The 23,571-nt window shown below is 33.4% G+C and overlaps 1 protein-coding gene across 1 annotated transcript in view; it reads right to left on the bottom strand.

Moving 5' to 3' along the window:
• Positions 1-23,571, bottom strand: part of LOC105513266 (catenin alpha-3) — a gene marked incomplete at its 5' end in the record, with an annotated part of 370,337 nt that overhangs the window by 141,811 nt on the left and 204,955 nt on the right. Inside the window, one exon of the mRNA XM_011944117.1 lies at positions 12,929-13,110. Within this exon, the coding sequence (XP_011799507.1) occupies positions 12,929-13,110 (182 nt within the window). The remainder of the gene's footprint in view (positions 1-12,928; positions 13,111-23,571) is intronic.

Genomic DNA, 23,571 nt, shown 5'->3' with positions numbered 1-23,571 from the left:
TGTCCTTCATTCTGTTAGTGTGATGTATCACACTTATTGATTTGTATATGTTGAAGCATTGTTGCATTTCTGGAATGAATCCCTCTTAATCATGATGAATGTACTTTTTAATGTGTTGTTGAATTCTGTTTGCTAGTATTTTGTTGAGTTTTTTTTTTTTTTTTTTACCTATGTTCATCAGAGGTGTTGGCCTGTCATTTTCCTCTTTTGCTGCCTCTTCATCTGGTTTTGGTATTAGGATAATACTAGCCTCATAGAATGGGTTACGAAGTATTCCCTCCTCCTCAAATTAATTTCAGGAGGATTGATATTATTTCTTTTTAAATTGTTTGGTAGAACCCAAAAGTGAAGCCATTCACTTTTAGCCATTTCTTTTATGGGCGACTTCTGTTAATATCTCAATACTTTGTTATTAGTCTATTCAGGTTTTGGATTTCTTCAAGGTTCAGTCTTGGTACATGCACATGGCTAGAAATTTCTTCATTTTCCACTTTGTTGGCAGAGAGATTAAATATATAAATGAACAATGGCCAGAATGTATATGACAATAGAGCTTTGACCATAACCTGTGCAGCAACCAGTGCTGGAAATTCAACCACAGCCTATGTAGCAATTGACCCAGAATGGACATGACTTGGTCAATGACAGCCAACTTACCTATATTTGCCACAGCTTCCAATTCAGTAAGAATCAGAGAAAGCCAAATATACTCCTCGAACCCATTTCATAAAATGTCCTGCTTCTATTTGGTCTACCTGAAACTTCTCTGCCTCAACAATATCCCATCAGAAAATACTGGAAATCTCCTTTTTAAAGCTTTTCTTTTCCCTGCCTGTTTTTGAGACACTGCTCAAAACAAGTGATGGTAGCTGACTCCTTTGTAAGGTCTGAATAGCAAGGTCTAGATGAGCAGCCCTATATGTTCTCATTCGGTTTATTCCCATATTTCTAATTTAGTCTCCAATGCTCTAAGACAATGTATTAATATAATTTAACTCTAACACTTGAAATCTCAGAAGATTCACACAATACAGAACTGGTCTGCCACTTAGGAACTAAAATAGCCATTTCACCAAATGATCTGACATATTTACTACAGAGTTTAGAAATTGAAATTGAGATTTCAGGTAAATGTATTTATGCCTTCCCAGTTAATTTTAATAAGCAATTACTAAGATGTTATTTAAGTTGAATTTTTGCTCATCACTTACCATGACTAATAATCAACCTGTACGTTTTTATCATGTAAAAGTAACTGACAGATAAAATCATTCTTCTTTTTATTAAAGCATTTCTTATCAGCAATCCTAAATACTTTCTAGTGATTCAAGACTACATAAAGTAAAATAAACTGATTCTTTTCAGGGAGAATGTTTATGGTAAAGGCAATGATTATTGCTTATAATTACTCTAACACACTATCCAATAGGAAAAAAACTGAACTATCATTCTGGAGCACAGCAAAAAATAATTCTTCCTTCCAGATATAATTATTTCAAACATATAATGAATGTTTTCTTAAAAGTATAAGTTGACAAGCCAGGCATGTTTTTCAAAATTGTAAATAATCCTCTTATCCCATGTTTTATATTTCAATTATTTACTAGATATTTGTGTATATTTACCATACATATGAGAAAGAGAATTCAGTAGTCTTACCAAGTAATGTAAAATTTGGACTTCTCTGCCTTTACAGTTTAAATCATAAGACACAGACTGTTTCTAAATGGGGAAAATATAAAACTTACCAATATTTCTAATTCCCTTTGCTGTGTGGACTACAACATTTAAGTTGCAATTGTCATTAACACATTATATTAGAATATAAATGTTTCACCTCAGAAAGCAGAATGAGTCATGTGCAAAGAGATTTCTTATTTAAAAAACAAAAAGATATGAGGCATAGAACACATAGATTTTACAGACTCCAACTATGCTTTCAGAAAGATTTAATTCTGAAACCCTAGCAGAAGAGAGGCCAGGTGAGTTTCCCTCCCTCCCTCGGTTCATTTTCTATTCCATCTCTCAGGGTTGTATCTTACAAAAGACAGTGGGGACAGAAATGCTTTGTAAATGCAAGCTTGTTTACAGTGGTAAGTATGCACAGGGTATAAAATAAGTTCAATCCTACTTCCCAACCTAGTTCTTCATCCACCATCCCTCTGCAGCTGTGCATCCCAAGGATTCTTTTTGATCACGAATGCAACATTACTTCTACATGGCTATTTATGAGTGTTGTTTTGGTTTCCCTTCAGTTTGACAGATTTTAAAGCATCTCCTCCATTGTCCAGTCAGATCTTAGGCTCTCCTGGACATGAGGAAAGCTGAGAGCTCAGTGCTTCAAACAAACCCCGTTTGATCCACATATTCCTCCATGTTTTGGGTTAATTCTTGAGTGCAACAGGCCATGCTTAAAATGAACAGAGTAATAAAACACCTGGCTCACTTGCAGACAGGTTGGCTTAGTTAGCTGGCTCATCAAAATTCTAAGACCATGTTTAGGGATATTATAGAAACATAACACCAGAAGGATGACCGGCTGTGATATTAAGTAACAGGATGAGGTCAGGCCAGAGTTTTTAGAAAATGCAGCATATATGCTTTCTCTTGGGTAACTAATCAAAACTTTTTAGAAAGTTGTCTTCTTTCCATGTTTATTATACATATGGTAAGACTTGCATTGTAATTGACATTTTTCAATGTGGTATTTCAGGGGCACTTGAATAACCTGTGATTGACCACATTTGTCCCAAGAAAGTTGGCCCATTACCAGGCAAATGATGTCTATTAACAGAGAGGTTATTCAGCTGTATAAATTATCATAACATAATTTATTTTTTCTTACTGGTTAATATTGATCTTCAAAATTTCAGAGGGGGAGTATCAGGAAGGAATTAGCCCCATTTTGGTAAGAAAAATTGGCATCTCATTTGGCAGACAAATCAACCCATTTTCTGTAGTCATTTCTCTCCAAAGTTCTCTTCAGAACATCATTTTCATAAATACAGAATTTTTCATTTTATACAATTAAAATGAAGACAGCTGGATAATGAAGGTCCTTTCCATTCTTATATTGTCTGTTCAACAAACTAATAGACTTCATACAACATCTGCCAGAGTCTCAGATGCCTGAGTATAAGTAGATTTAGGTATGAAAACCTTGAAAATCTTTACATTCCCTATTTATATCTCAGCTCCTAGCAACATTCTGCATTCCTTTCAGAGACGAATTTCTGTACCAGCTCATCTGCTCCTACCTGTTTTCTTTACTTTAGATCTTTTTTTTTTTTCCCTATCTGCTTTGCTGCCCACCTCCTTGTTCTCCTCAATTCTCCCTCTATGCTATCTCATGTAGCTCTGGCTCTAAATTCTCCATTGTGTTCATTGTATGTCCTTAATATCAAGGACAAGGACAGTGCCTAATATTCAGTAGATTCTCAGTAAATGAGCCAATGGAAATTCTAGAAAAAGCTGTATAAATTTAGTAAAATTAATATATATTTTTTTAAAGTAAAAACACATCATATTGTATCTTGAAATATATAATTTCATGAGGATAGTGATGTCACCTTGGTATATCTTTGAATAAATGGTTTTAAGCATGTTAGTGCTTAGGGCAGCATTACTTTCTTTCAGGTATTTTCAATTTTATAACTTTAATAATATTCACACTAAAAGTGATACACTCTTAGCCGTCATTATTTTTGTAAAGATAATATACTGGTTTATATTATTTATTTAAAGAAGAGTTATGTTTTGCCTTTTACCCCATAATTTTTCTGCAACTTTTAAGAAAATGCATCCTTCGTGATCAAAAAAGATATAATTAAATATCTGGAAGTTATACCTAGAGCCTGTCTTCTGCTCATATCAGGGAAGGAATGAAATAGTCTCAAGTGTTACAAAAGTCACAAAATGTAGGAACTATTTAAGTTCACAGTCAGGATACCGCTTGAACAGAACTTGTCTAAGAGGGAGAGCAAAAAAGGGGGCCATAATTTATGAAAAAGAATAATATATAATCTAATATCTAACTATCATAAAAAGAAAACTTTCAAAACCCTAATAAAAACTAATGGGTTTCCAGGTTAAGATGGCAAATTGACACATGTATCTAATTTTGCTCCTTTTCCAAGTCTTACTAAAACTATATATGAGTTATTTTTGTTTGTTTCTAAAGATTTAAACACACTAGCATGGAGAGAATGGAAAGGAAGATAAAATAACAGCAAGAAATATTAACAAACTCAAAAGCAGATGACAAGTAGTAAATGACATAGCCAAACGGAGAAAGTCAGAATTCAAACCAGCAACAGGGAAAATTAAGAATCAAGCTGACTTTATGCAGAAAGACTTATTTATGATTAGACTTGGGGATGAAGGGAGAGACTGAAAAAGGCAGTTTGATCCCATCTCCTATTTCACACCACTGAATATCTACCCCCATCTCAACCCAGCAAAATTCCAGAGATGATTCTCTGAAGAGGATAAAATAGTCTTTGCATTGTTGGTCTTTAGACTTATTTTAGGGGTGGGGTACATTTTACTGACAACAGGGTAATTAAATGAATGTGTGAATGCTCAAAACTAAATGTCAAGACTCCCAGTCACCCCATCCTCTACCATTCTGTTCCTAGATGCTTGCCTTCTAGGAAGAAATTTGAAAGATGTTTTTCTGGGAAAGTGATTAGTGCAAGAAGAAATACTTGCTTTCCTCTAGAAAATTTTAAGTCCTTTACTCTGATTCTAGAAAACACCAGAAGATGCATAAAAGGAATGCTGGGTTGTTAGAAGATGCCACCGTCTCAATGTTAACAATGTAACACAGTTTATATGACTATATGAATGGCCCTTCACCAAGGAGAAATCATGTTTTCAAATCATAAAGCCTGACTTCTCTGCACTTGAACAAGGCTATCACAAGGGGCACATAGATGCCTTGCTGTATTTGTAACTATGCACAAATGACTAGAGTAGAACTTGCTCCATGTCTTCAGTTTAGGCTGGAAGAGGTGCCAAATGGTTTATATGTCAAGGTGCATGTGCCAATGCTCAGAAATGGCTACATTAAGTTTTATGTAAGTGATTTTTTTACATTGCTGATATAGTACTTTCTATGAGTTTATTATGTTTGAATTAGTCTATACCAGACTTTCTCCAAAGTCTATCTAATTATGAGTCTCCAACTGTGGTTGACCTGCATGAGTGGTCTCTGCTGCAGCGCCACCCATAAATGCCTGTCTCCCTTCTCACTTATCATTTCCACTATGCCCCTACCATGATCATAATCCTTCAGTTGCTACCTATCTCCTACTTCATAAAAAGAAAAGCTGTCGATTTTCTAAGGCCTTTTATAGCCTATCACTTTCTTCACGACCATCTTAATTTCTTCCTTTTTCATATTTTTCTTAGAGCCCCTAAACGGACGTGACTCATTCCTACCTGCTGGCCTTCATTCTCATGAACTGTCTCACATACATCATCACCCTCCATGAGTCAACCCCATACCTCATTCAAAATCGAATACAAATTTCACTTGTTCATACTTTTTCTTCTGTGCTTATTCTCCATGAAATCTCTTCTTCCAAAATCCTAACAGTTTGAACATTTAACAGTTCAATAACACATAACACTATTAGTGTTATCTCTGATGTGTCAATTTGTTTCTTCCTTGAGGAAAGAACTGACTGGGTCTTATCCTGTGTTTAGCACAGGGTAAAGACTTGTTGTACAATGGGTAGGTGCCCAAATTCTGAAGTTGGACCAACCTCCATTCAAAATCAACCTCACTTGTGTGTCCTTGAGCAATTTTTCTGACCTCTATTTCTTTATTAATAAAATGGAGAGTATAATAATCAAACTTTCCGGAGGATAAACAAGAAAACATGTTTTTCTCAACATATAGCACACAGTAAGCACTCATCAAAGTTTAGCTATTATTTCTTTTATTAATAAAATAATATTTAAATAAAATGAGAAAACAGCATTTTGTGGCACTTCAGAAGATATAAAGAATGCACTGTTTTTTCTTTTATTGTTTTTAAACTATACAGCTATTTAAAATCTATATGGAGGACTTCAAGTGTACTGCTACTACTACCAAATGGGGGACTACTAGCCAATAAATACTGCACTGCCAGCTGTGACCCTCATTCTCACAGGTCCCACCACAAACAAGCGAAAATACCTGCAATGAAAGAAATGTGACAAAGGTGGAAACAAGGAACAGCCTATATATAAAACTGCAAAGTTTAACCCTCAGAAAAACATTAGTGTCTGAGAAGAAACTCCTGAAACAGAATTGGAAATAAAAAAGAAGTAAAGAACAGATTTTATTCATTTTAAAACAACTGGAGATTTATCACAGTTTATATGAACTGAAATTTAGCTGACTCTGGATTCAGTTCAAGCACAAGAGATTATCAGAGTCTAAAATTCAATTTTACTACCCTTCCTTTATTGCAGTTCGAACACACAATATTCCTGTTCTGTGGATGCCTTTGCCAGTGATGCCTATAGACTGAGAGAATGTTGGGCTGTTTAGCTTTTGTAAAACATGAAATGTGTCTATTTTCAAATGATTTGTCACTCTATGGAGTTATGAATCCTCTTCTAACACCCCAGCTACAGATTAGGATACCTTCAAAGCCACTGATTTATCAGACACCTTTTACAACTTGATTCAGAGTATGCCAACAGTAAGATATTAATTCCTTTAAGAGGAAGACATGTACAGAGCTGGAAAAAATACTACAAGGAGGTCTGTAACCTCACCATCTGTCAGGTGACATGCTCTTATTTTTCCACTTTGGCTCGACTTCCCAGTATCAGTTCCTTTCTTTCCCAGTGTGGACCCAGTCATTTCAATATATCCTTCCTAGTAGTTTCAATTCTGCTCCTTTCCAGCCAATGATTGGATACATGTATATATATATAGATAGATAGATAGATCTATATACAGATTTATATATCCAGTTGGATATATAGATATATGTATAAATCTCTATCTATATATATTCCTAGTCGATTACCTTTTATATATCAAGATCTGCTTCTCTATCAAAGCTGTCACTCCACATTTGTCTTCTGAAGGCTTCTCATATTCCACAGATGGCATCACCCCACAAATAGAAGCCTTTAGGTATTTGCTTCTGAAATTTCTTTCATTTTGTTTACATATTCCTTTACTCTTTTAGAGAGATTTCTTCCTCTTTCCCATGGTTCCCAGATTCCTATACGCCACTATGTTAAATGACAGATTTTTAAATCATCTTATTTTTAAAAATCTAGTAAGCTTACTAAATCTAAATATTAGAAATGCTGATATTATTGGTATGATTTATAACGTTACTGCTTTTTTATATTTACCGTAAATTTTCACTTTCATTTTATTCTCATTTTCTAACTTAATTTATCTTCTCTATATTAATTTTGTCTACTGATATGGAACGTTTCTTCTATTTAATTCTATTTTCGTTATTGTAAAGATCTCTTGGAAATTTAAAATACATATAATGCATATAATTTTCTATGTAGTAAAGTATGTTAATACTTTAAACTTCTTCCTGTATGTAAGAATAATAGGCCATTTAACTCTGATCTTCAACCCTTACACTTTTCCTATGTAGTGTGGTCACTTCAAATAGTCTTTTTTTGTTGTCATTGATTGTATTAGTCTATTTTCACACTGCTATAAAGAATTGCCCGAGACTGGGTAATTTTAAAAGGGAAGAGGTTTAATTGACTCACAGCTCTGCATAGCTGGGGAGGCCTCAGGAAACTTACAATCATGTGGGTAGGCAAAGGAGAAGCAAGGCACCTTCTTTACAAGGCGCAGGAAAGTAAAGTGTCAAGGGAAGGGGGAAGAGCCCCTTATGAAACCATCAGATCTCCTGATAACTCACTCATTATCATGCAAACAGCATGGGGGAAACTGACCCCATGATTCAATTACCTCCACCTGGTATCTCCCTTGCCATGTGGGAATTATGAGGATGCTAATTCAAGATGAGATCTGGGTGGGGACACAAAGCCTAACCATATTATTGATGTTGTCTTACCAAGGCTTATTTGAATGTATCAACATGTTTTCTAATTTCTTTGGTGACCATTCTTTCTTGCATCTTAATTTTTCTTTCATGGTGGCATTTCTGATCATGCAATTTGAAATTCATCAGTTTAATAGGTCACACACTTGGGATCTCTATTTCTTAAAGATGGCCTTTATTTAAACAAGACCTCTCAGGGAAAAGCATTCACCCTTGATGCTCCATCAAGCTGGTCCATGAAAATATTTCTGGTTCCCCTTTTAAAGGCATGGTTATAAGCTTTTCCAAGAGTCTTAAGTCCTAGCTCTCCTGACTATGTGTCTCTTCTAAATGCTATAAGGGCATTAAAATTAAAATCTTAGTCTCAACATTTATGATCTATATATGGGCTAATAAACAAGCAAAGGGAGTGACTTTCAAGACTTTCACAAAGTAAGCTTATGCTTACTTTCCTGTTTTTTGTTCAAATTTTTTGTTGGTTTGTTTATTCCTGATTCTTTCTGAATTAAAGTAGTACTTAAAAAATCTAACTCAGCTACTACATATTAAATATATACTAAGCAAATATACACATGCTGTTATAAATTCTGGGTATAAAAAAAGACAAATTTCATAGTTTCATACAACTTATACTCTGTTACGGATATAGAGGCAGGAAATATGTGAACAAAAACCAAGAAGTGATAACTGCTAAAAGGAAAGTAATATAGAGTGATAATGAAACTGATATACAGACTAGTTGGAGGAAGACTTTACCCTGGGTGGCCAAAAAGGCTAATCTGATTCTCAGCTCATTCATCCAAACTGTGACCAGAAGGACAAGCCATGTAAATTTATATTGGTTTAAATGTTTTTTTCTTTTTTTGGTTGTTTTTTTCTTTATCTCATTCTTGGCTATAGCTTTTTATTCCCTTTTCACAATTTCATTCTGTCCCTCCCCATTTCCTTTTTCTCTTCAGCCTAAAATATATTCAAACATCCAGAAATCTCAAAAATCTTGTCATGATCATTTGTCCCTTTTAAGTTACTACCTTGAGTCTGTTTTTTGATCTTCTATTCTCTAGTCTATCTTTTTAAAGGTTTTTTTTTTTCCATTCACCATTTCATAAAGCAAAAGTCAATAACAAATTGACTAAATCTACTAATTGCCAAACTAGTATCTTTTTCATCATTATCTTCAGGTAAGACCATTGATTACTCACTGAAATTCTCTGTCCAGCATCCTCCTTTGTATGTTACTTTTCTTATTAACACTTGAATGCTCTTTCTTTATCAGATTCTATTTTCACTGCCCACTTCTTCAAAGCTTCTGTTCCTCATGGCTTTGCCCTTCATTGTTTTCCCTTCTAGTTCTAAATTCTGTCTATAAATACATCCCCATGAATTATTTATACTACTTTATGGTGAGAAAGGTTAAGAGTCTTCTCATTGCCACCTGCCAAGTTGATATTATTATTATTATTTATTTTTTTGAGACAACAGTTTCACTCTTATTGTCCAGGTTGGAGTGCAATGGCATAATCTCAGCTCACCGTAACTCTGTCTCCTGGGTTCAAGTGATTCTCCTGCCTCAGCCTCCCGAGTTGCTGGGATTACAGGCAAACACTACCATGCATGGCTAATTTTATATTTTTAGTAGAGATGGGGTTTCTCCATGCTGGTCAGGCTGGTCTTGAACTCCTGACTTCAGGTGACCTGCCCACCTTGGCTTCCCAAAGTGCTGAGATTACAGGTGTGAGCCACCACACCTGGTCACCAAGTTGATATTATAATATAGCTATTATAGTTCAGGTTTCATGCCATATGTTGTTTTTCATATAAATGTATTGATACCTTAAATCAGCAACAAATTATAGAAGAATAAAAATAGTAATTAAATTATTCACAATCCAACTACTGAAACATAATCATTATTTAAAACCATGAAAGTATAGTTTTGTCTCCTGTATACAGGTGTATATATGTCTATGTTATATATGTTTGTATTATATATGCATGTGATTTTATGTGTGGAGAAAGACAGAGAAACAGAGACAGAGAGAAAGAGAAAGGCAGAGACAAATACAAACAGATTTCTCAGAATTTTTGCCTGCAGAAATTGAACCATGGGCCAAAACTGAATTATTCTCTATATGAAGAGGAATAAGAAAACATTTAGAAGCTATGGGCTAGAGTTGGAAAAATGTCAAGAGTTAATTGGGAAAAATAGAAATAGACATTTTAAGAGGTATTTTTATGAAATTCCATGTATAATACACAATAAATTTAATTTTCTCACTTTCCAATGAAATCTTCACTGCACATAATCTTTCGAAAGTGGATTTCTTTCAAAAGAATACAAAGTAGAATTAAATTCTATTGTAAAGAGTAAGTTTGGTATAAAACAAAACAAAGAAAAAATACGCATAGGAGAATATCCATACATCCATACACATAATAGATTCTAAAATTTAGACTACTTTTATACTTTTTAAAAAACTTGACTTTATTTTCTATAGACTCTTTTTTCATATGGCAGGCAACCATTTTTTTAAACATACCAATTTCTCTATTATTTTAAATAATTCTATAGTTATACTGTTGGGGCTCAGAAAAAAATACACCCCCAAATGAAGGACTTAGCAGCAGCTTCAGAAGCAAAAGTTTTTCTCTGATTTTTTCTGTTCTCCTGTTGCTCAGTTCCATTTTCCTCTGAGGCTAGTCATAAATACTAGAATCTTTCTTCTCCAAGGCGGGTCACAGAAGCCAGAACCCCTTCTCCCCAAAGCTAGTGATAACACATAAAAATGTTATTCTAAAACGATCTCCATCTCTCTCTATAACACCAGTCATAATATAATTTTCCTACCTACCTTGTTTGACTGTAGGTCATAAGACCTCTATTCCAGCGAGGGTCTTGCCCCATATCCACAAGGTAAAAATACATGTTCAGAGAAGACAAGAAAAATCTAGACTGACAGGACTTGCTGGGTACCCCACTCAGTCTATTAACATCACATCACACCTTATTTGTCCCATCATATTTCTACATGACTGCCCATACTTTGTTGAACTTAAGCATAAAAATAAACAATTTATCCTGTGTCTTTGGGTCTTCATTCTGAAGGCTACCTTGTATACATGATAAATAAATTTATGTTTTTCCACCCATTAATCTGCCTTTTGTGAGTTGATTTCTCAGCAGACTTTCAGAGGCCAGTGGTTTCCTTTATTCAGAAAAGTTTGGCCAGGCGCGGTGGCTCACGCCTGAAATCCCAGCACTTTGGGAGGCCGAGGTGGGCGGATCATGAGGTCAGGAATTCAAGACCAGCCAGGCCAATATGGTGAAACTCTGTCTCTACTAAAAATACAAAAATTAGCTAGGTGTGGTGGTGTGTGCCTGTAGTCCCTGCTACTCGGGAGGCTGAGGCAGAAGAATCACTTGAATCCTAAAGGCAGAGGTTGAGGTGAGCCGAGATCACGCCACTACACTCCGGTCTGGGCGACATAGCAAGACTCCATCACAGATTAAAATAAAAAGTTTATCACTTTATATTATTTCCTTTGGATAGGTTCCCCGAAACAGATATGGATATAGATGATGCACATATGAAAAATTTATAAAGATTTTTAGTTTATGCATATTGCCAAATTACTGTAAGTCTTATGCCATTTAGATTTTCACCACCATACTCTGTACCAAGCCTATTTTAAATGTTTTGGCAAATTTGATAGATTTAAAATATGTCTTAATTTAACTATTTTATTTTAAATGTTTTTCAAATATTTATCTGCCATAACTTTTATGAGGAGAAACTGGTTAATAATATAATCATATTCTTTGTCCATTCTTCCATTACAATATTAATTTTTTTATGTCTGCAAGTATTCTTTATATATAAATGGAATCATATTTTTGTTTATCCAGTTATCCATTTACATTTCAATACTGCTTAGGACATTCTATCGATGCACATTTTTTGAAGTTCAATTTAACAATCCTTTCTTTATAAATTATTTTGTATGTAATTTTCATAAACTCTCAATTTTAATATCACTGAGAGATTTATGTACATTTTCTCCATTAATTATGATTTTAAAATTAACAGTTATTCTATTGCTCCCCCTGAAAGTTGTTTTGGGGTATAAATGAATGTACCAATGGTATATGGTACCATATAAATGAATACTACATGGTAATACAAATGAAAAATTTTCCAAGTGTACTATTTTCCAAGTGTATCCTTCTATTCTGTGGCTTGTATAACTACACCATGATTGAATTATTTAAGTTGTTATAGTTTGTGTACATTAGTAACTGGTTGGGCAGCCACTACATATTTTATTGCCTTTTGACTAGCTCTATAAAATGACATTTTAAAACAATAACAAACATTTTTATTACTTCTGGAATGTGCCCACAATGCACATTTTTCATGGCTATCATTAAGGGATTGTAATTTCAAATATATCTAGTTCTGAACTCAGAAGCAAAACATACCACTATCCTGATTATGCTATAAATCACTGTAACTAAAATTATATGGCTATGAAACTCAACCATTGAGATAGCTCCAATACCAGCTAATCACTTGGTTTACCAAATTCTTTGTCGAAGTCAATGCTGATATGATACACAGAGCAAATGCCTGGGGAAGCGGAAGGTGAGGGAGTATAAGTGGTGCCTAAACCAATTCCATAGAAGTTTATGAGGAACTTTGCCATATTTATTTATTGATCCAAACCTCTAGAATTGTACACCTACAACTGTCTAATACTATATTTGCTTTTCCTCTACCACTTGATTTTTGGCACTTGACACTCAGAGAACCTTGAGATTTCACTAATATGACTAATACTTTTATCCATTGAGTATGACACAATGTTTTCCACATAATTACCTGGTGAAGTCTGTCATTTCCATCATGATCATACACATGTTCTTGGCCAGAACAATGATGTCGTTGCTTGTATCATCCCATATCTCAATCTCAGCATCCAGCTTACTCTTTACTTTCTTGAAATCAGCAACTTGCTCAGCAATCTTTTCTTTTTCTGCCTCAGGCAGTTGAGTCATCTTAGCCTAAAACATGTGATAATTAGAATTAAAATCATTCTGCTATGTCAAAAGCATTTTAGGAATAAGTAGATATTATAGGATATTCATAAAACATGTTCATTTAAAATCAGACGCACAATATAGTTAAAGTTATTCAATTAAAACTTTCCAGGCTTAATATTTCATATAAAAATCTATTAAATTATAATAATTTGCTCTAGAACTATAATGTTACATTTAGAATAACACTGTAGAACTTAGTGTCCAACATATTTAAATCCATTGTATAAAATAAATGCGGGACTTTGCAAAGTTCCAATGCATTTCAAATTTTAAATTAACACCAACTTAGTGTATAAAAAGGTGGATGTATAACATAATTTAACTTGAAATGAGACTATGTCTACCTACGTGTATATGTATAATTACAGGATGAATTATAGTCATGCCTCAACTTTAACATAATAAAGAAACAAATGACACTTTTGATTCGAATTTTCTATAAATATCTTAGAATAATGCTTGACACATATTGAATGTTCCATAAATGGTAGCTATTTCTTATTCAATAAAATTATCAAAGTATTTTCATATGTCCAGCACATTTTTTCATTTTGTTTGTATTTTTTCTATGAAGAATCAAATTAAGCTATACAAGACAAAGTTTTTAACTGACACAATGCTATTTCTTAGCCTCTGAAAGTAGTTTGTAGTTTCTTTTCTCAGGAAATGTGTCCTATGTGAAGTTGTAAGAGAGGAGCAACTTTTACTACTGCTGGCATATGGCAAAGCACGTAAATGAAGACACAGCTCACTACTTCTGAAATGAAAAGTAATATGCAAGCACGTTAAGTAAATTATAAGCCACCAACCCATTAAACTAGCTCAAAAACAGAAATGAGTTTTCTCCATCTTGACTACCGGTCATTATCATTCTCTCCATTCTTATAAAAAGTGTTTAAATGTTCAAATTACAATAGCTCCAGATAGGTTCAACTGGGGCTTCTCTTTACATGCTGTATCTCAGAGGTCATAAATCTGTGATGCTAGATCTAACAAACAGTGCTGAATATACACTGGTATATTATGGAAAATTATTTACTGTTCTCATAATAAAGTTAAACCTATTCAAGAGCTGAACTGGTTAAGTGTACTCCAAGTTCTGTTTCTTGCCACCAATTTCCAATATGACCTTGAAGAACTTACTTAACCCTCCTGTCTAAGTTTCCCTAGCCACGAAATGATAGTAATTGCAACTGCTATCCACCTGCCATGCAGGGAACAGAGTCAATTATTGGATAAGATTGAGAATGACCCTGTTGTGGACAGGGAGCTCATTGGTTGCAGTTCATCTCCTTAATAACATCTCAACTCGAATGGTGAATTACAACAACAGACATTTACCTCTGACAAGATAAGGTCCAAAAGTTGGGCAACAGTTTGCAAAATTAAAAGTTCTAGAGAACTCTGATCCTTTTCCTCAGGGGGCACAACAGCAGCAACAAAACATTAAGTTACTGACACATTTGCAGAAGGTTTTAAGTGCTTCTATGATTTATTATGTGTCATAGATTGATCTCAACCACCCTGAAAATTCCAAAAGTAGACTTAAGAGAATATTTGATGTTTAGAAAGTCTAGGTGAAAAATTCTTTATTGAATTATTTTGTGCAGATTAAACAAAGAAACTGAGGTACAAAGCTTAAGAAAAATTAGGTAAGTAGAATATCTCTGATGTATATCGCCTGGTGGCTATATGTTTAGGCTTCTGCTTAGATCTGTAGAGCAGAACTCTGATGCAAATAACTGTCAAAGGCTTTTTGATTCACTGCCATCTGAATAAGATTATATTGTGTATCCGTCGATCTTGTAATGTGTTACCAATCACAAGAAAAACAGCTAACACATATATGACAGACACTCTTCCAGAAACCATGAACACATTTAAACTTCAATCTTCACAGCAGCCCTATGAGGAATTATTATTATTACCAATTTTGTAAGTGAGGAAATTAGGTCTCTCTGAAACATTAAGTGATTGATCAAGATTATAGTGTCAGTCAATGGTAGAATCAGGATGTAGATCAGAAAATATAGCTCTTGAGTTTTCATTCTATCACTAAGCCAACAACCATGAATAATATTGCCCACAATATACCAATATATACACATTCTCCATGATGATATTTCTCTATCACTTTCTACCTTTGAATGCAATTGTTCTCCAAAGAATAGTCACATTGGAACCTAAGTTTCCAAATCTTTAAACTCTGTACCATGATCTTTACCTGACAGGCTGTTTTGGACATCAAGTGATATGTAAGAACACACTTTTAAAGTAAAGTGATGTTAACTGTCAACCATTACATACACAAATAGATTCAGTTCTTTACTATCTGCAGTGAATCTCAGAACTTTATTTATAATATTATCCAATATTTTTCAAGGAAAAGCTGTGTTACCCCAATAGGCTATTAGGGATTTTTAAGCATAGATTCCATTTACTATTTTAACTCTAAAAGAGAGGTCAGCAGAATTTTTCTGTAAAGGACAAGATAGTGATATATGCTTTGCAACTCACACCATATCACTCTGTTACTCAACTGGCAGAGTTGTTACTCTGTTATATTGCAAGAGCAGTCATGAATATTATGTAAACAAATCAGTGTGGCCCTGTTCCAATAACACCTTAGTATAGACATTGAAATTTGAATTTTACATAATTTTCACAAGCCACAAATATTATTCTAATCATATCTGATTACATCTATTCCGAATTTTTTCAACCACTTAAAAATGTAAAGCCCATTCTTAGCTCATGTACAAAAGCAGGCAGCAGGCCAAATTTGACCTGTTGACTACAATTTGCCAACACCTGCTGTAAAACTTTCCAGTGACCAGGGAACACAGATTTTTATGTTTTTCTCTGTCTTCATTATCCTTACTTTGTTTATAACTCCTAAAAGTACTGACCAAGCGATCCCTGAGATGCTTTCTTGTTTTTGTTTTTTGTTTTGTTTTGTTTCAAGGCAGAGTCTTGCTCTTTTACCCAAGCTGGAGTGCAGTGGCACGATCTCGGCTCACTGCAACCTCCACCTCCCAGGTTCAAGCAATTCTCCCACCTCAGCCTCCCGAGTAGCCGGGACTACAGGTGCCCACTACCGTGCCCAGCTAATTTTTGTATTTTTAGTAGAGATGGGGTTTCACCATGTTGGACAGACTGGTCTCAAACTCCTGATCTCGTGATCCACTCTCTTGGTTTTTCCTTCCCCTTACATCCAACTGCCCCTTCTCAGAGTCCTCCATCTCCCTTTATATGCCAAATGTGCATCTCCCCAAGAATTTGTGCCAACCCTTTTAACTTTCTTCAGTATCTTCTCCCTTAGTGCACTCATCTATTTTCTTTCTTTTCTTGTTTACTCTGGGAAATAAAATTTTAAGTACTTACTATGTACCACATTATGTTCTGAAGTGTATACACATCGTGGAATACACAATGGAATACCATTCAGCCATAAAAAAGAATGAAATTCTGTCATTTGTGACATCATGGAATCTGGAGGAAATTATGTTAAGTGAAATAACCAGATACTGAATGATGAATACCACATGACCTCACTCATATGCAAAATCTAAAAACGATGTCACAAAAGGAGAGAATAGAGTAGGGGTTACCAGGGGCTGGGGTAGTGGGGGAGAGGGGTTGAGAAGATGTTGGTCAGAGGATAAAAATTTTCATTTAGACAGGAGGAATAAGTTCAAGAGATCTATTATATAACATGGTGACTATAGTGAATAATAAATTTATTCTTGAAAAATGCTGAGTGAATGTAAAGTGTTCTCACCACAAAATAAGATAACTGTGTGAGGTAATGCATGTGTTAATTAGCCAGATATGCTCCTTCTACAGTGTACATATACGTCAGCTACTTTCATGACATCAACCATCACTGCTATGAAGATTATTTCCAAACAACCTCTTCAGTCCTGTTCTCCTTTCCAATACTGTGATCAGTACATTCACTGCTGTTAGGAATACCTGATTATAGAATGATGAAAAACATACTCAGGCAAACCATTTATCCTCTTGATTTTCATGTTTCTCAGTGATACTTCCTGGCTTCCAGTCTTGAAATTCTATATTTTAGAAAATTATTCCCTTTTCTTTACCCTATTCTGTTAGTTGTTCATTTTATTATCTATCACATCCATTTCCCTCTATGTATTAATACTACCATTCCTGCTGTCTTCTGGTCCTAATATTCTCCTTTGTTTTAAATCTTCTTGTTTTGCTACTGCTTGATTCAATCTTTCTGAATATGATGAAATTGTGCAGTCCCTCATCTAACCTCTTTATCTTTACATCATCTTATCAAATAAAGGGTATCAATTCCTCAAACACCACCATTACATTTGTTTGATTAAAATAGAAAATTCATATAAAATGCCTAAATCATAAATGTACAGTTGGAACAATTTTCACAAACAGAGCAAATCCATGTACCTACACCCAAATCAAGAAACAAAAAGATTACAGGCACCCCAAGGCCTCCTTCTATCTTCTGCTAGTCACTATCTACTAAGGGTAGTTACTAACTTGATTTCTAAAACTGTAGATTTGCCCATGTTTCAATATTATAAAATTGGAATCATAGCACATGAATTCTTGTGTCTGGCTTTTTGTATTCAGCACTTAAATGATTGAAATGTATCTATTCTGTTGCATGTTATATTTTGTTTATTCTCATTGCTCTATGCAGATATTATTCCACTCCACAAATATATATATATTTCTATACATTTATTCATGTTTTTCTATAAACAATATTTTGAAAACTATTCCGTTTTTGGCTATGATCAATAATGAGTATTCTTGGACTTTTCTTTAGGTGCACATATGTGTGTATTTCTCTTGAGACTATATCTAGGAGTAGAATTACTACATCACAGGGATCATCATAACCTTTGTTCCTATCAGCTTTTCAATCTCATCCCATCTTACTTCCTTCAATATACTGTACCCTCAAGCTAAGCTAAGCTAAGCTATTTGTTGCTGCAGGTAAATATCTTGAGATATTTCCCATTAATTATTTTTGCTCATCTTCCCTTCCCCCAATTTGTTGGTCCAAATTTAATCATATTTTCAGGCCAACCTCATATAGTACATGCCCCTTTCTCCATCCTTCAGGTGTGTGTAATTATTCTCTCAAAATTTTTAGAACATGTTATCAGTTCTTCCCCCTAGACGTTCATATTGCTCTCTTTGTAGTCTAATCTTGTGAACACAACTATCCGATCTCACTTGCTAGAGATGCTGTTGAAAACAATATCATCTTTCAGAATAACAATTGTGACATTACACATAATTTTTTATTTGTACTTTTTAGATTTTTTTTGTCTCCTTCCCCTAGAAAATAAGTTCTCTTAAAGTAGGAACATATTGCATGATAAACGTTTGTTTGTGATTGTTAACAGAAACACTCAAGAGCTAAAAAAAAAACCGACTTTTGAGCTCAAAATTTTGTATCACTGATCTTGTATTTTCATTGTTATCCACATTTACACAAATGCCAAGCTTTTACCACTACACAGATCTTAGATTCATTATTCTTATGCATTTTTCCTAGTACTTTTCAAACTCTTGTCCTTATTATTCCTCCAAGACTATATTAATAGCACAATTGATCATTTTCATCTTCATATCTCCTTATTAATTGTTCTATGCTCATTACTACTACATAAAATATTGATAAGCTTACATTATTTATCTGCTTAAAAAATTTAAATGACTATAATTACCCCTTAAAAGAGACAAAAGGAAAAGAAAGGAAAAAAGTGACATAATAGGGAAAATGCAGAAATTGTTGTCATGCAGACCACCATTCAAATTCCACTTTTGCCAAGTATTAGCTATCCAGCAATTAACAATGCTAAACTCCAGTTTCATATATTAAATGATAATACATATGTAGAGGTTGTGTGAGAATTAGTTATGTCTATAAACAATTGTACCTGGAATATATTAGGGACTCAGTAAATGGTGCATATATAAATAATGTATATAAATGTATCATCTTGGCCTCCAAGACTTTCCACAATATTGAAAAGCATAACTAAAATATTCATGTAGTCTACCTCACAGAGCCTAGGCAAGAACCAAATGAAATATTTTTGAGTAATTGCTTTCCATAAGCAATAAATGCCATAGAAATATAGCACCATTATAATTATCTTATTCTCAGAAGCCCCAGAATCCAAGTCACTTATTTTGCAGATAAGAAAATGGTCCCAGAAAGGGGAAATGACTTAAAAGAACTATCCAGCTGGTTAGTGACAGATTTGATGTTTCAGTCCATGTGTCTTCATTAGTAGCTTTCCCTTTCCACATTTTTTTTTTGCTTTCCTTGACTATAACTTTTTTCACGGAAATTAAATTCTTAGGTAAATCATATAACTTTGTTAATTTCTCTATCCATGAAACTGGATGAAACATAGAAATATTATTTTGTTAATAAATAATCCACAATTATGAATTTTTTAATTTTATAAATATTAGGAAATTTCTAATTAATTCACATCACTCATATGAATGGGTAGCTAGAACTCAACAATAAAAATAAAATCTTTGATAAACTTTAAAAATATACACATGGCATACATACACATTAGAGAAATAGTTCTCAAATGATAACTCATGTTCTTACCTTCAGAGTATCTCAAATTTAATAGTGACATGTACGTGTTTTCTTAAAATAAGCCTAGAGGCATTTGGGAAATAGATGTATTTTTAATACATCAAAAATATAAATAGCATAGAGCACTTTGATGGAATTTTAGAAAATATAAAGTGCTTTTGGCAAAAATTCAACTTAATTAAAATTTTGAGAACAAATTTATTTAAGCAAGATTTATGCATTGATATCTTAAGCATACTAAATTGTGATCTCAAATATATTCCTGAGAATTCATTAAAAGCAATTTTCTGTAATATTTTAAAGTTAACATTTAGGAATTGGAGTTGGACTTTAAGAAGTGGTATACATTTGTACATTTTTATATATAGACCTCTAAATCAGACTTAAAATATATATTAGCTTTAATTAGCTCAGTTCCCTCATCCATCAAAAAAAATAAAATAAAATAAAATAAAAAATAAAAAATAAAAAAGCACTCTTAGCACCCAGTGGGTTACATTCACAGTTATAAAACTGTCTCATTTTATTACAAAACTTTATAGGCTTCAGGGACTGGGTCGAAACAGAGTAAATTATCGTATATTTGATTATCTATGTCTTAAATATAATAATGATGATAGTGATTGACATTTGTTCACACTTCTAGTATGCTAGTCCCTCTATAGAGCACTTTTGAAAAAGTTATCCCATTTCAATAACAATATGATGAGATAGCTGTTCATATCCATTTGTCACAATCACGGAAATGAGTTCCATAGGGAATATTTGTAGGTCTCCTATAAATGAAGATGCTCTCCAATGTTTTCTTTCTTTTACATAAGAAATAGTTATATTTTATCTGTGAATCCAGTTTCTGTCCTTGTTCTAGAAATAAATAAAGGTCGTAAAGGGCATTTTGGAGATGGATGAAGAAATCTGTACATAAACTGGGTATTAAGAAAAATTAAGAAGTGATTGTTAATTTTCTTCAGTGTCATGATCATATTGTGGTTATATAAGAGAATGTTCATTATTTTGGGATGTTCCTGCTGAAATATTTAGGTATAAAATGCTATGATGTTTCAAATTACTTTGAAGTAGCTTAAGAAAAACCAAAATATGGCTCTGGAACTATGGTTAAACTGTTATTTCTAGGTAATGGGAATATGAGTGTGCATTGTACTAGTGATTAAACACTTCTGTGCATTCAATTTTTCACAATAAAAAATTAAACACAAAAAACATTTTAGACAATTTTTTGTAGAGGCATGAGAGATCTCACAGGTTATATACCATCTTATTTCAAAATATCATTCCATCTATAACATTTGTGACCAATGATGCTTTCACCACTTTTTGGACTTTCCTGAAAGTCCAATGCTGGATTCTCTGGGACTGAGAAATAAAGCAGTCCATGCACATTTTACCAATAAAAATTAAAACATAATAAATGAGACCCATGACCTCCAGAAGTAATCTTCACATAGATAAATTTCATACAGGATCTTGGCATGTATCATAATGACTGAAATTTACACTTAAGTGTGGCTGTAGCATAAACCTTTCTCTGAAAAGAAACCACTTTTCTTTATTTTTCCTCTCTATGTCTACATGATAACCTGAATTCAGACCTCTAGAACCTAAAGGAGTATATGTAATCTATTTTCCACAAGATGACCTTGCAGTTATGTGAAAAATAATCATCAGATGCTATTAACAGTCATCTTCCCATTCTCTCAGTAATTCCTTCACATATTCCTTTTCTGTAGAACTCCTCAATTCCAGACACTTCTAGAACTTCTTATCCAGAACATCAGAATCAAGGTTTCCTTTGGGGGTATCTCAGTGTATCATTGTCTCTTTCATAAAATGACTTCCAGATGGAACTACAAACTCTAGATGAATTCTGACCAGTCAAGAAAACAATAATGGTCTTTGTTCAGGACACTATGTTTGCACTCTACAAAGACCAAAATTGTAATAGAAATTTTGTAATATTCATGTAAATTATTTACTCATACTTAACACTCAACTGAAATGCCCATACAAAAATAAACCATAACTAAGCCATATGAAAACTGTCCTGTATTTTTATTTTTAAATATAAATATTGCAAAGATTTACACTAAATTTAATTTATTTAATTGCATTGTGTTTTCTTTGGTTCCTCATTCCAGAAGGCTGATATACTTTTTGTCTTTTGTTGCTGCCAAAACTGACAATATAGAAATTCTCAAATAGTTCAATAAATAAATATTATACAGGTTGTGAGGAAATCAAACAACACTCTCTAAAAGCCTATCTATTTCATTCACGAGAATGCCTTTAAGATGTTATTCAGTGCCCAGTAACTTATACTTTGCTCACAATTTAAGTAAGTTTGGTTACCTGAATTCCATGCCCCAGTTTATAGTAAATTGGAAGTAGACAGAAGGTGAGCTAATCTGACCACAAGGATGGAAAAGAAAAATCTATCAAAAAAGAGACAGACTACTCAGTCAGATAATGAGGCTCTTCAAGTTATAAATAAGCTTTCCTGCTTATATCAGGATGCCTTCATCCTATTATTGTATTATAGCATAGTACAATTATATTTGGTCATAATACTGACAATGAGTCATCCACGACATCATCACCCAGCATTTATTGATGTCTACTGTAGAGTTGGATGGCACCTTTTCTGCTGTCAAACAGTTTAAAAGATCCCTGTGCAGAAAAAGACATATTTAGAACATTTTGATGGGTAAGGTAAATAGATGCATGGAATACAATTTGAAAACCAATTCTAGTGACTTTTTAAAAAGTTAAATCTTACTATATGAATTTTATAATGACAAATTATATGACTAGTATAACAACAAAAGTAGGATTTGAGAAATAATTATATACCTCCTAGTTTTATGTGTATTTTCTTTTAATCATATTTTTGCAATGAATATAATTTTATTACTATATATATATATTAAATGTGTAATTGAATATAATTACCAGTATCCCTCCAAATTGTTTGTGGAAATTTGAAAATTTCATTCTATCTTTCTAACAACAATTTTCTTGATAAAATAGCAATTTGAGGAATATTATATAGAATTCCAAACATGGCATTTGCTTGTCCAAAAATTATGCTTACCTGTGTCCATATTATTATGATTTAATATAGTACCAAGACTAATGATCCATATAAATACATATAAATATGCTATTTATAGCTCCTTCCATTGAAAACCAGATGCAACACCTGTAGTCACACACTCATGGCAAAGAAAATATAAAATCTATTCTCATTATATTATTATCAATTGAATATAGATTATGTAATGCACAAAGAAAAATAAGCAGTTATATTTCACATAATATACAATCTATTGTCCATTTATTAGGTTTTTAAAAAGGTAAAATAAAATAGTTTATATCAATTTGAGTAACATGCTACTATTATTTCTTTCTGACTCCACTACTGGGTAATCATTTGTGTTTCATATCACTTGAAGTCAGGAGTTTAGTTTATGACCTAAAACCCAAAGTTAGCAGAAGTTTCCATATTCTGAAGTTTAAATAAAACAATCAAGCTTCTTCTCATACATTCTTTGAGAGTCTCAAGTTTATTCAAGAACTTCATAAATTTCTGAGGACTTTTATTCCCATAGACCACGTTTCTTCTCTGCATTTCTGATCTTGATCTACTGCGTTCATTTGAGAGTGATCTTGAATGACTATTCCCTTCTTACTCCATTGTAGTCATCCAACATTGTAACATTCTTCAAAATCACTTATATATGCCATTTGTGTATATGTAAAGGTTTGTGAAAATG

This window comes from Colobus angolensis, unplaced genomic scaffold (assembly GCF_000951035.1).
Source record: "Colobus angolensis palliatus isolate OR3802 unplaced genomic scaffold, Cang.pa_1.0 Scaffold226, whole genome shotgun sequence".
NCBI lineage: Eukaryota > Metazoa > Chordata > Mammalia > Primates > Cercopithecidae > Colobus > Colobus angolensis.
Note: the sequence above shows the minus strand (reverse complement) of the source record. Positions and strands in the feature narration are given on the sequence as shown.